At 42.8% G+C, this 13945-nt stretch overlaps 1 protein-coding gene across 2 annotated transcripts in view; it reads right to left on the reverse strand.

Annotated features, from left to right (window-relative positions):
* LOC106568842 (neuropilin-1a) overlaps positions 1 to 12929 on the reverse strand; it is a 53149-nt gene extending 40220 nt beyond the window's left edge. The window contains exons 1-2 of one of the 2 annotated variants that reach the window (XM_045694013.1): positions 12217 to 12929; positions 11363 to 11537 (exon numbers count right to left, since the gene is read on the reverse strand). In XM_045694013.1, the coding sequence (XP_045549969.1) occupies positions 11363 to 11537; positions 12217 to 12286 (245 nt within the window). In that variant the 5' untranslated portion in view covers positions 12287 to 12929. Of the gene's footprint in view, positions 1 to 11362; positions 11544 to 12216 lie in introns of both variants that reach the window. The other variant, XM_014139560.2, reaches the window with a different exon arrangement.
* Positions 12930 to 13945: the final 1016 nt, after the last annotated feature.

Consider the following 13945-nt stretch of genomic DNA (forward strand, 5'->3'; position numbering starts at 1 on the left):
CTCTCTCTCTCTCTCTCTGTCTCTCTCTCTCTGTCTCTCTCTTTCTCTCTCGCTCTCTCTCTGTCTCTCTCTCTCTGTCTCTCTGTCACTCTCTCTCTCTGTCTCTCTGTCTCTCTCTCTCTCTCTGTCTCTCTCTCTCTCGCTCTCTGTCTCTCTCTCTCTCTGTCTCACAAGTTTCAAGTTTTAATGTCACATGCACAAGTACAGTGAAAGGCCTTTCTTGCAAGCTCTAAACTCAACAATGCAGTAATCAATATCAATGTAGTACTAAAAATAACACAAGGTAGAACAAAAACAAGACATCAAAATAAGAAATATGAGAAGTGAATAAGCTACAGTACTGTATATACAGGGTCAGTTCCAATACCATATTGACAATGTGCAGGGATACTGGAGTGATATAGTTACTGTAGATATGTATAAGGGTAGCAGCAGGGGATAGAAGCTGTTCAGGAGCCTGTTGGTGTCAGACATGATACAACAGTACCGTTTGCTGTGCAGAAGCAGAGAGAACAGTCTATGGCTTGTGTGGCTGGAGTCTTTAACTATTTTCCGGGCCTTCTTTTCATAGAGCTCCTGGATGGCAGGGAGCTTGGCCCCAATGATGTACTGGGCAGTCCACACCACACTCTGTAGGGTGATGCATCCAGTCAATACACTCTCACTGATGCAGCTGTCGCGCCTTCTTCATGACTGTGCGCCTGTGTGTGGACCATTTTAAGTCCTTAGTGATTTGGACCCATAGGAACGTGAAGCTCTCAAACCATTCCACTGCAGCCCCATCTATGTGGATGGGGGCGTGCACACCCTCCATTTTCTGTAGTACATGATCAGCTCCTTGGTCTTACTGACATTGAGGGAGAGGTTGTGGTCTTCCACACTGCCCGGTCACTGACCTCCTCCCTGTCTCATCGTCGCCAGGGATCAGGCCTAACACCGTTGTGTCATCAGCAAACTTGATTTTACATTTACATTTACGACATTTAGCAGACGCTCTTATCCAGAGCGACTTACAAATTGGTGCATTCACCTTGTAATATCCAGTGGAACAACCACTTTACAATAGTGCATCTAAATCGTTTAAGGGGGGGGGGGGGTAGAAGGATTACTTTATCCTATCCCAGATGATGATGGTTTTGGAATCCTGATTGGCCATGCAGTCGTGGGTGAACAGGGAGTATAGAAGGGGACTAAGCATACACCTCTGTGGGGCCTCCGTGTTGAGTGTCAGTGTGGTGGAAGTGATGTTGCCTGCCTTCACCACCTGGGGTCGGCCCGTCAGGAAGTCCAGATTCCAGTTTCAGAGGGAGGTGTTCAATCCAAGGGTCCTAAGCTTGGTGATGAGCTTGGAGGGTTCAATAGTGTTGAACGCTGAGCTGTAGTCAATGAACAGCATTCTCACATAGGTGTTCCTCTTATCTAGGTGGGTGAAGGCAGTGTGGAGTGCAATTGAGATTGCGTCGTCTATGGATCTGTTGGGGCGGTATGCAAATTGGAGTGGGTCTAGGGTGTCTGGGATGATGGGGTTGATGTGTGCCATAACCAGCCTTTCGAAGCACTTCATGATTACAGATGTGAATGCTATAGGGTGGTAGTCATTGTGGCATGAAGCCTTGAAGTTATTGGAAACAGGAATGATGGTGGTCAGCTTAAAACATGTGGGGATAACAGACTGGGACAAGGAGAGGTTGAAAATGTCAGTGAATATGCCTGTCAGTTGTTCTGCGCATGCCCTGTGGCCTTGCGAGTGTTGCCCTGATTAAAGACCTTTCTCTCTCTCTCTCTCTCTCTCTCTCTCTCTCTCTCTCTCTCTCTCTCTCACACACACACACACACACACACAAACTTTCTATGACCTTCCTTTAGCTTCTGACAAACCCTTGACACACACCACGAAGAAGGAAACCCCTCACAACCACCCAATTATGTATTCCATCAATCAAACTCATTTTGTTTGTCACAAGCGCCGAATACAACAGGTGTAGACTTTACATGTAACATGAAATGATTACTTACGAGCCCTTTTCCAAAAATGCTGAGTTATTAAAAAGTAAGACACATTTTCTAAAAATACAAAGGGAAACTGTAACATAATAAAATAACAATAACGAGACTATATATAAGGAAATCGGTACTGAGTCAATGTGCTGGGGTACGAGGTAGTTGAGCTAATTGAGGTAAAATGTACATGTAGGTAGGGGTAAATGTGCATAAACATAGATGTTACTGCATGGTCGGAACTAGAAGCACAAGCGTTTCGCTACACTTGCATTAACATCTGCTAACCATGTGTACATGACCAATAAAATTTGTTTTGATTTGATTTTGACAATCAGGATAGATAATTAACAGAGTAGTAGCAGCGCATGTGAAGAGCGTGAAAGAGTGTGATTGTGTGTGTGTGGCGTCAATATGCATATGTGTGTGTGAGTGTATGTGTGTGTGAGTGTGAGTGTGTGTGTGTGTGTGTGTGTGTGTGTGTGTGTGTGTGTGTGTGTGTGTGTGTGTGTGTGTGTGTGTGTGTGTGTGTGTGTGTGTGTGTGTGTTAGAGTGTCGGTGTAGTATGTGTGAGTGTGTGAGTAGAGTTCAGGGAGTGTGAATAGAGCCAGTTCAAGAGGGTCAGTGAAAATAAAAAGGGGGTCAATGCAAATAGTCAGGGTAGACATTTGATGAACTATTCAGCAGTCTGATGGCTTGGGGGGTAGAAGCTGTTAAGGAGCCTTTTGTTCCCAGACTTGGAGCTCTGGTACCGCTTGCCATGCAGTAGCAGAGAGAACAGTCTATAACTTGGGTGTCTGGAGTCATTGACCATTTTTTTGGCCTCCCTCTGACACCACCTGGTATAGATGTCCTGGATGACATGACATTGAGCTCAGCCCCAGTGATACACTGGCCCATACGCACTACAATCTGTAGCGCCTTATGGTCAGATGCCAAGCAGTTGCCATACGTCTTGACTGATGCAGCCAGTGAAGACGCTCTCAGTGGTGCAGCTGTATAACGTTTTGAGGATATGAGGGCCCAAATCTTTTCAGCCTCCTAAAGGGGGAATAGGTTTTGTCGTGCCCTCTTCACAACTGTGTTGGTGTGTTTGGACCATGATAGGTCCTTAGTGATGTGGACACAGAGGAACTTGAAGCTCTCAACCCGCTCCACTACAGCCCCTTCAATGTGAATGGGGCGTGCTCGGCCCTTCGTTTCCTGTAGTCCACGATCAGCTTCTTGGTCTTTCTGACGTTGAGGGAGAGGTTGTTGGTCTGGCACCACACTGAAAACATAGTTATAGACAGACCTCTCCTTCGAAGAAAAAACCCTAATGTTTTGTACTAATGCTTGAAGGCAAAAAGAACCGTCACGTTTAAAAATTCTTTGGTTGGATAGTTACAGCCATGTTCCATGGTACAGGGACATGTATGTTCTATTTGGTTCTGTAATTTAATTAAAATATAGGGGAGCGATGGCAGACACCTAGTGTTCTGCATCCCAAATGGCACCCTATTCCCTATATCGTGTAATACTTTTGACCAGAGTTGTCAAAAGTGGTGTAATAGGGAATAGGGTGATGTTTGGGATGCGGTCATGCACTGCAGCTTCCACGGACATTCTATCTGATAAGGGAGGAATTCAGTTCAGACAATACATTTCTATTAGGACGAGCCATAAGAAAAGTCAAACTGTGGCTGCCATGCAAGTAGAACGACTTCCGCCTCCCTTCCGGTACATTCCGATGGATGACCCCTTAGTTATGTACATTACCAGTCAAAAGTTTTAGAACACCTACTCATTCAAGGGTTTTTCTTTATTTTTACGATTTTCTACATTGTAGAATAATAGTGAAGACATCAAAACTATGAAATAACACATATGGAATCATGTAGTAACTAAAAAAGTGTTAAACAAATCAAAATATAATTTAGATTCTTCAAAGTAGCCACTCTTTGCCTTGATGACAGCTTTGCACGCTCTTGGCATTCTTTCAACCAGCTTCACCTGGAATGCTTATCCAACAGTCTTGAAGGAGTTCCCACATATGCTGAGCACTTGTTGGATGCTTTTCCTTCACTCTGCGGTCCAACTCATCCCAAACCATCTTAATTGGGTTGAGATCATTTGATGCAGCACTCCAACACTCTCCTTCTTGGTCAAATATCCCTTACACAGCCTGGAGGTGTGTTGCGTCATTGTCATGTTGAAAAACAAATGATAGTCCCACTAAGTGCAAACCAGATGGGATTGGGTATTGCTGCAGAATGCTGTGGTAGCCATGCTGGTTAAGTGTGTCTTGAATGCTAAATAAATCACAGACAGTATCACCAGCAAAGCACCCCCACACCATCACACCTCCTCCTCCATGCTTCACGGTGGGAACCACATATGCGGAGATCATAAACTGCATTGTCGGTTAGGGCTTGTATGTAAGCATTTAACTGTAACCTGTTGTATTTATTCGTATGTGACAAATAAAATTAAATTTGATTTGTTGAGATGTGTCTGCTACTTGAACTCTGTGAAGCATTTTTTTTAGCTGCAATTTCTGAGGCTGGAAACTCTAATGAACTTATCCTCTGCAGCACAGGTAACTCTGGGTCTTCCATTCCTGTAGCGGTCCTCATGAGAGCCAGTTTCATCATAGCACTTGATGGTTTTTGCAACTGCACTTGAAGAAACATTCAAAGTTCTTGAAATTTCCAGATTGACTGACTGTCATGTCTTAAAGTAATGATGGACTGTCGTTTCTCTTTGCTTATTTGAGCTGTTCTTGCCATAATATGGACTTTAAACAAATAGGGCTATCTTCTGTATACCCACACCTACCTTGTCACAATTACAACTGATTGGCTCAAACGCATTAAGAAGGAAATACATTCCACAAATTAACTTTTATCAAGGCACACCTGTTAATTGAAATGCATTCAAGGTGACTAACTCATGAAGCTGGTTGAGAGAATGCCAAGAGTGTGCAAAGCTGTCATGAAGCCAAATGGTGGCTACTTTGAAGAATCTCAAATATAAAATAATCACAACCGTTCAAAAGTTTGGAGTCACTTAGTAATGTCCATGTTTTTTAAGGAAAAGCACATTTTTTGTCCATTAAAATAACATCAAATTGATCAGAAATACAGTGTAGACATTGTTTTATGTTGTAAATGACTATTGTAGCTGGAAACGGCTGATTTTTAATGGAATATCTACATAGGCGTCCAGAGGCCCATTACCAGCAACCGTCACTTCTGTGTTCCAACGGCATGTTGTGTTAGCTAATCCAAGTTTATCATTTTAAAAGGCTAATTGATCATTAGAAAACCCTTTTGCAATTATGTTAGCACAGCTGAAAACTATTTTTCTGAATAAAGAAGCAATAAAACTGGCATTCTTTAGACTAGTTGAGTATCTGGAGCATCAGCATTTGTGGGTTCGATTACAGGCTCAAATTGGCCAGAAACAAAGAACTTTCTTCTGAAACTCGTCAGTTCATTCTTGTTCTGAGAAATTAAATCTCGTACAATGCTGTGTACTACTCCCTTCACAGAGCAGCGCAAACTGTCTCTAACCAGAATAGAAAGAGGAGTGGGAGGCCCTGGTGCACAACTGAGCAAGAGGACAAGTACATTAGAGTATCTAGTTTGAGAAACAGATGCCTCACAAGTCCTCAACTGGCAGCTTCATTAAATAGTACCCGCAAAACACCAGTCTTAACGTCAAAAGTGAAGAGGCGACTCCGGGATGCTGGCTTTCTAGGCAGAGTTCCTCTGTCCAGTGTCTGTGTTCTTTTGCCCATCTTAATCTTTTATTTTTATTGGCCAGTCTGAGATATGGCTTTTTCTTTGCAACTCTGCCTAGAAGGCCAGCATCCCGGAGTCGCCTCTTCAGCCATTTCCAGCTACAATAGTCATTTACAACATTATCAATATCTACACTGTTTTTATGATCAATTTGATGTTATTTTAATGGACAAAAAATGTGCTTTTCTTTCAAAAACAAGGACATTTCTAAGTGACCGCAAACTTTTGAACGGTAGTATATTTTGATTTGTTTAACACTTTTTTGGAAACTTCATGATTCCATATGTGTTATTTCATAGTTTTGATGTCTTCACTTTTATTATACAATGTAGAAAATAATAAAAATAAAGAAAACCCTTGAATGAGTAGATGTGTCTGGTACTGTACATATATATATACACTGCTCAAAAAAATAAAGGGAACACTTAAACAACACAATGTAACTCCAAGTCAATCACACTTCTGTGAAATCAAACTGTCCACTTAGGAAGCAACACTGATTGACAATAAATTTCACATGCTGTTGTGCAAATGGAATAGACAACAGGTGGAAATTATAGGCAATTAGCAAGACACCCCCAATAAAGGAGTGGTTCTGCAGGTGGGGACCACAGACCACTTCTCAGTTCCTATGCTTCCTGGCTGATGTTTTGGTCACTTTTGAATGCTGGCGGTGCTTTCACTCTAGTGGTAGCATGAGACAGAGTCTACAACCCACACAAGTGGCTCAGGTAGTGCAGCTCATCCAGGATGGCACATCAATGCGAGCTGTGGCAAGAAGGTTTGCTGTGTCTGTCAGCGTAGTGTCCAGAGCATTGAGGCGCTACCAGGAGACAGGCCAGTACATCAGGAGACGTGGAGGAGGCCGTAGGAGGGCAACAACCCAGCAGCAGGACCGCTACCTCCGTCTTTGTGCAAGGAGGAGCAGGAGAAGCACTGCCAGAGCCCTGCAAAATGACCTCCAGCAGGCCACAAATGTGCATGTGTCTGCTCAAACGGTCAGAAACAGACTCCATGAGGGTGGTATGAGGGCCCGACGTCCACAGGTGGGGGTTGTGCTTACAGCCCAACACCGTGCAGGACGTTTGGCATTTGCCAGAGAACACCAAGATTGGCAAATTCGCCACTGGCGCCCTGTGCTCTTCACAGATGAAAGCAGGTTCACACTGAGCACATGTGACAGACGTGACAGAGTCTGGAGACGCCGTGGAGAACGTTCTGCTGCCTGCAACATCCTCCAGCATGACCGGTTTGGCGGTGGGTCAGTCATGGTGTGGGGTGGCATTTCTTTGGGGGGCCGCACAGCCCTCCATGTGCTCGCCAGAGGTAGCCTGACTGCCATTAGGTACCGAGATGAGATCCTCAGACCCCTTGTGAGACCATATGCTGGTGCGGTTGGCCCTGGGTTCCTCCTAATGCAAGACAATGCTAGACCTCATGTGGCTGGAGTGTGTCAGCAGTTCCTACAAGAGGAAGGCATTGATGCTATGGACTGGCCCGCCCGTTCCCCAGACCTGAATCCAATCGAGCACATGTGGGACATCATGTCTCGCTCCATCCACCAACGCCACGTTGCACCACAGACTGTCCAGGAGTTGGCGGATGCTTTAGTCCAGGTCTGGGAGGAGATCCCTCAGGAGACCATCCGCCACCTCATCAGGAGCATGCCCAGGCATTGTAGGGAGGTCATACAGGCACGTGGAGGCCACACACACTACTGAGCCTCATTTTGACTTGTTTTAAGGACATTACATCAAAGTTGGATCAGCCTGTAGTGTGGTTTTCCACTTTAATTTTGAGTGTGACTCCAAATCCAGACCTCCATGGGCTGATAAATTGGATTTCCATTGATTATTTTTGTGTGATTTTGTTGTCAGCACATTCAACTATGTAAAGAAAAAAGTATTTAATAAGATTATTTATTTCATTCAGATCTAGGATGTGTTGTTTAAGTGTTCCCTTTATTTTTTTGAGCAGTATATATATGTACAGTACAGTATATATATATACTACATGACCAAAATTATGTGGACATCTGCTCGTCGCACATTTCATTCCAAAATCATGGGAGTTAATATGGAGTTAGTCCCTCTTTGCTGCTATAACAGCCTCCCCTCTTCTGGGAAGGCTTTCCAGTAGATGTTGGAACATTGCTGCGGGGCTTGCTTTCATTCAGCCACAAGAGCATTAGTGAGGTTGGGCACTGATGTTGGCGATTATATGCCTGGCTCGCAGTCGGCGTTCCAATTCATCGCAAAGGTGTTTGATGGGTTTTAGGTCAGGGCTCTGTCCAGGCCAGTCAAGTTCTTCCACACCGATCTCGACAAACCATTTCTGTATGGACCGTGAGACTGCCACATGGTGATTCATCATTCCAGAGAACGTGTTTCCACTATTCCAGAGTCCAATGGTGGCAAGCTTTACACCACTCCAGCCAATGCTTGGCATTGCGCATGGTGATCTTAGGCTTGAGTGCAGCTGCTCGGCCATGGAAACCCATTTCATGAAGCTCCCGACGAACAGTTATTGTGCTGACGTTGCTTCCAGATGCAGTTTGGAACTTGGTAGTGAGTGTTGCACTTCACAATAGCAGCACAACAGGACTTGTTGGAAAGGTGGCATCCTATGATGGTGCCAGGTTGAAAGTCCATAGTATGGGTCAACCTACTGCCAGTGTTTGTCTATGGAGATTGCATGGCGGTGTGCTTGATTTTATACACCTGTCAGCAATGTTTCAGTCATAGGTTTTATAGATGACATTGAAATATCACGTTTTGGAGTTTGGTTTGCAGATGTTGTTGATGAAAGGAAAAGGGGTACGTTTTCTCGTAGGAATCTGTGGTTTTGCCAAGGCCCCTCATTTGGTATTTTAAACATTTTGTTTAATAGCCAAAAACAACATTCACATTTGCCAAACCATGACTATGAGCTATAAAATAAATCCTCACAACAAATATTACAGTAAACCTATCATCAAAGTACAAAACACAGGCTCGGTTGGCGTTACAACTCGGAGACCCAATGTCAACAGTGATTAATTTACTGGAGAAACTGGCGGTATTCAAATGGTTCCAAAGAACAACATCTCTCCTTATAGATCCTATACACTATATACAGAGCCTTCGGAAAGTATTCAGACCCCTCGACTTTTCCCACATTTTGTTACATTACAGCCTTATTCTAAAATGGATTGCATTTTTTTAAATCCTCATCAATCTACACACAATAACCCATAATGACAAAGCAAAAACAGGTATTTAGAAATGTGAGAAAATGTATACAAAAGAAAAACTGAAATACCTTATTTAAATAAGTATTCAGACCCTTTGCTATGAGACTATGAAATTGAGCTCAGGTGCATATTGTTTCCATTGATCATCCTTGAGATGTTTCTACAACTTGATTGGAGTGCACCTGTGGTGAATTCAATTGATTGGACATGATTTGGAAAGGCACACACCTGTATATATAAGGTCCCACAGCTGACAGTGCATGTCAGAGCAAAAACGAAGCCATGAGGTCGAAGGAATTGTTCGTAGAGCTCTGAGACAGGATTGTGTCGAGGCACAGATCTGGGGAAGGGTACCAAAAAAATGTCTGCAGCATTGAAGGTCCCCAAGAACACAGTGGCCTCCATCATTCTTAAATGGAAGAAGTTTGGAACCACTTGAATCTTCCTAGAGCTGGCAGGCTGGCCAAACTGAGCAAAAGGGGGAGAAGGGCTTTGGTCAGGGAGGTGACCAAGAACCCAATGGTCACTCTGACAGAGCTCTGAGTTCCTCTGTGGAGATGGGAGAACCTTCCAGAAAGACAACCATCTCTGCAGCACTCCACCAATAAGGCCTTTACGGTAGACGGAAACCACTCCTCAGTAAAAGGCACATGACAGCCCCGCTTGGAGTTTGCCAAAAGGCACCTAAAGACTCTCCGACCATGAGAAACAAGATGATGTGTGATGAAACCAAGATTGAACTCTTTGGCCTGAATGCCAGGCGTCACGTCTGGAGGAAACCTGGCACCATCCCTACGGTGAAGCATGGTGGTGGCAGCATCATGCTGTGAGGGTGTTTTTCGGCTAGTCAGAATCGAGGCAAAGATGAACGGAGCAAAGTACAGAGATCCTTGATGAAAACCTGCTCAAGAGCGCTCAGGACCTCAGACAGGGTTGAAGGTTTACCTTCCAACAGGACAACGACCCTAAGCAGACAGCCAAGACAGTGCAGGATTAGCTTTGGGACAATTCTCTGAATGTCCTTGAGTGGCCCAGCCAGAGCCCGGACTTGAACCCGATCGCACATCTCTGGAGAGACCTGAAAATAGCTGTGCAGCAATGCTCCCCATCCAACTTGATAGAGCTTGAGAGGATCTGCAGAGAAGAATGGGAGATACTCCCCAAACACAGGTGTGCCAAGCCTGTAACGTCATACCCAAGAACAGTTGAGGCTGTAATTGCTGCCAAAGGTGCTTCAACAAAGTACTGAGTAAAGGGTATGAATACTTATGTAAATGTGATATTATATTTCTTTCTCTTTAATAAATTAGCAAACATTTCTAAAAACCTTTTTTTCTTTGTTATTATTGGGTTTTGTGTGTAGGTTGATGAGGGAAAACAACAATTCAATCAATTTTAGAATAAGGTTGTAACCCAACAAAATGTGGAAAAAGACAGGGGGCCTGAAAACTTTCCGAAGGCACTGTATTGTAGTATATGTCAGGATGAATATTACAGTAAACCTGTCATCAGAGTCAAAAACACAGACTTGGTTGTTCTCTAAAAACTTAAGGATTCAGTAGCAAGGAACTGAAGGCATTCCAAACATGGTTCCAAAGAACATCTCTCCTATACACTATCCAGTATCTGCCAGAATCCTAAAGAGTGCTAACATTTTATAGGTCCCTTGGTGGTGAAATGTGATCTAATAGTAGTCAAGGACCCCATGTGCAAGACAGTCAGTGAGCCTGTGATTTACACAGACAGAGGGATCATTATAAAAATGAGGTTATTTATGGTAGATTGTAAACATTTGGGCTTTAGTGAGAATGCATACTTAACCTAAGGTGCCGAATGCATGTGTGTTGTTGTTGTGTGTGTGTGTGCGTCTGTCATATACTGTATGTGTGACCCAAATCACAATCAATGATCAGCACTAGGTAGCACAGCTAAAGACGGGGACTAGACTACATTTGCCCACATCCAGGCAAAATATAAGTGATCTTTGACCCAACAATAGTGTAGACAGCAGTACAGAGAATATCAAATATTAAAACCAAAACACATCGATCCAATTATATTTCCTCTCAAACGACAATACCCATGAGTAGGTAGGTATTGGTTGATGCTCCAGTCTAGTCCTCTTCCATGGTCGCATCAAGCGGCTCATAGTAGGAGTGTTTATTTATGATCAGTTTTGCCTTGTAGACCTAAATTAATAGAAAACATGGTGGGGGCTGATCCTAGATCAGCACTCTTACTCTGATACCTACGGCCCCAGAAGGAATCCTTGGAATATAAAGTTCTTATATTGACCAATAGGTGGCAGAGTCACACACTGCCTCCAGAAAAAGAGCGCTTTACGTACTTGCATTCTCGGTCCTCCAGATCAAAATGAGGGTTAAAGTTGATGAGTATCTTCTGGCCCGGTTCTGGGGCCGATATCACCCACATACATTGTTGTGATGGAGGGTATGAGGTCGGGTAGCCAGCCGAGGTGAGATAATCTGCATTGGTTATCTCAATGTTATCTCCACATTTATCTGCAACTAAAACAGACAGAGATAATTATTTAAGAACGAAATCCATGAGAGAGAAATTACACCTGATTTTTGAATGAACAGAAAAAAACAAGATGATGGTGTAGGCGACCCTTTAAAAAATATATGTTTTATCATTCAGAACAAAAGAGTAATAACGCTCTGCCAATCGTCATTGGAAATTATTAACAGAAGATGTAAAAACACACATTTACCAGTGTACTTGTTTCAAAACTAGTGAAGCATGAGATATGAGTCAGAAATAAACAACTTTGTGTCATTTTTGTATCTTTTTTTGTTATTTACTACATGAATAGTAAATAACATAGCAAATATGAAGACATGCTCTCACAAGTGCCCATTTACCGACACCATAAACAATACATGACAACGAACACCTTGGAACAAAAAACATTTATTCCCTCTCCCTACTGTTGAGGGAACGATACCTTTAGATAAATACATAACCAATAAACTCTACCGTTTTGGAAAGGTTGACTTTCAACTGATTTAGACTAGAGAGCTTAGGCTTCAGATGCGTCTAGCAAAACCCTGTACTGTAGCCTAGGTGCACCTCCGTAGACATGACGAAAACAGGTGAGTCGTGATTTCAAATCGTCCAAATTAAAGCTTTTATAAGGCCAATGTTAGAAAACATGATATTGCAACAGTCCACACTTACCGCTTTGAATCAATGAAGCCACAACAATGAGTTGGGTTGAAAATAACAGTATAAATCCACAATACATCATTGGACTGTAAAATACACAAATCTGTAAAAAAAAAAAAAAGAAAAAAGAAAAGAAAAAAGAAACTGATATTTCCACCGTTTTATAGTCCTCAAAGCAAAATAACAAATGTCTCGGAAATGTAGGAGAAATTCGTCTGACAGCTTCAGGTCGCCAGCATCCTTTAGTAGCCTATTCAGCTGCTGTTTCCTCTTTCCTCGGAAAGTCGTGTTTCTCTCGCAGAATAAGAACTTGCCATTTCCCAGGAAAATAATAATTATAATAATCCAAACGCAGAAAACAATTGTTGATTCCGAAAATCCAGACGCCTAAGTGCCCCAACAGTTAGGCTATCAATCGATAACTGATAATTGAATATCAAAAGTGGAATAAAAAACTTAAAAGATTCAATAATATCTCATACACTCACTACTACCCCGTCTAAAATCCCCAAATTCCTATTCCTTTTGACTGCGTTCGTTCGGTAACGGTTCGGCCCTTTTCCGATGCGCGCTGTCTGACCGACACAGTAGAATGTCAGAGGGTCACTCTCATTCGACTTGACGCCAACTGTGAAAGTAACAGTGGCATTTCCACTCCCCAAATTCCAGCTCCAAGACGCAAACACGCAAACACGCACAGACAGATCACTACTAGAAGAGTGGGCAGGAACGAAAGACACCGTGCGCCCTCCTCCCGCTAACGCACAGCAGAGGAAGAGGTTCTGGATTGGAAGGAATGAACATAATACACAAACAAGGTTCTACCATTCATTTTGATATTCTAATCTTACGCTACCTGTCGCAAATTCAAAAAACAACAAGCGTTTAACGTATAACAATAGGCCCTTATAACAATGGCATAAGGAGTTTTGCGGAATAATCACTTTAAGCACTTCACTTGATGCCTTGCTTCTGATAGATCCTTGCTTCTGCAGTAGGCTACTATATTATTATACAATTACAGTATTATATATTGTTTTAATGGCACTTCAATTCTAACAGGAATATTTTGATCTATGGAAACCTGTCTTCTGTTCCAATTAAGAATGCTGCCATGTCTGTAACAGTTATAGCCTATTGCTAATAGCAGAGTGTGTAGGCCAACTATTATCTAATGATCACACAACATTCTAACAGTCTGTTAAAAGATCAGGCTTTCTATCCTGAAGGGAGTGAGAAAGAAAGTAACTCAATCATCAGCACACTATGTTTTTTTTTACCCCCCCCCAAAAAAAAAAAAAAATTCTGCATTGACAAAATATTTGACTAAAGGCAGCTCATTTCACATAATCTCTCCCCATAGCTAGCTCCCGTATGATAAGTAACATCCACATTTTGTAAGAATACATCTTAAACCCATATCACCACCTGGTGCAACTGTGCAAGCTCTAGTCCCACCTGTCCATACAATCTTATTCATTATGATGTAAAAGGGAAAACGGATCCTAGATCAGTACTCCTACTCTGAGATGCATTATGAATACGAGCCCAAATCTCTCATTTGGAAGTAGGAACTATTGACTCTGTGCATCTGGGTTGAGGTTGGTAAGTTTCTGAAGAGGATGTCAAGGGCTCTACCTCTGACTGCCAGTCACACTGGACTGAGTGTGTTGAGTTAAGTCGTGTCATTGTAACACGTCTTATGTGACAGAACTACACTGTGGTGTGTGTGTGTTTGTAT

The sequence above is a fragment of the Salmo salar genome, chromosome ssa14, assembly GCF_905237065.1.
Source record: "Salmo salar chromosome ssa14, Ssal_v3.1, whole genome shotgun sequence".
In the NCBI taxonomy this organism is placed as follows: Eukaryota; Metazoa; Chordata; class Actinopteri; order Salmoniformes; family Salmonidae; genus Salmo; species Salmo salar.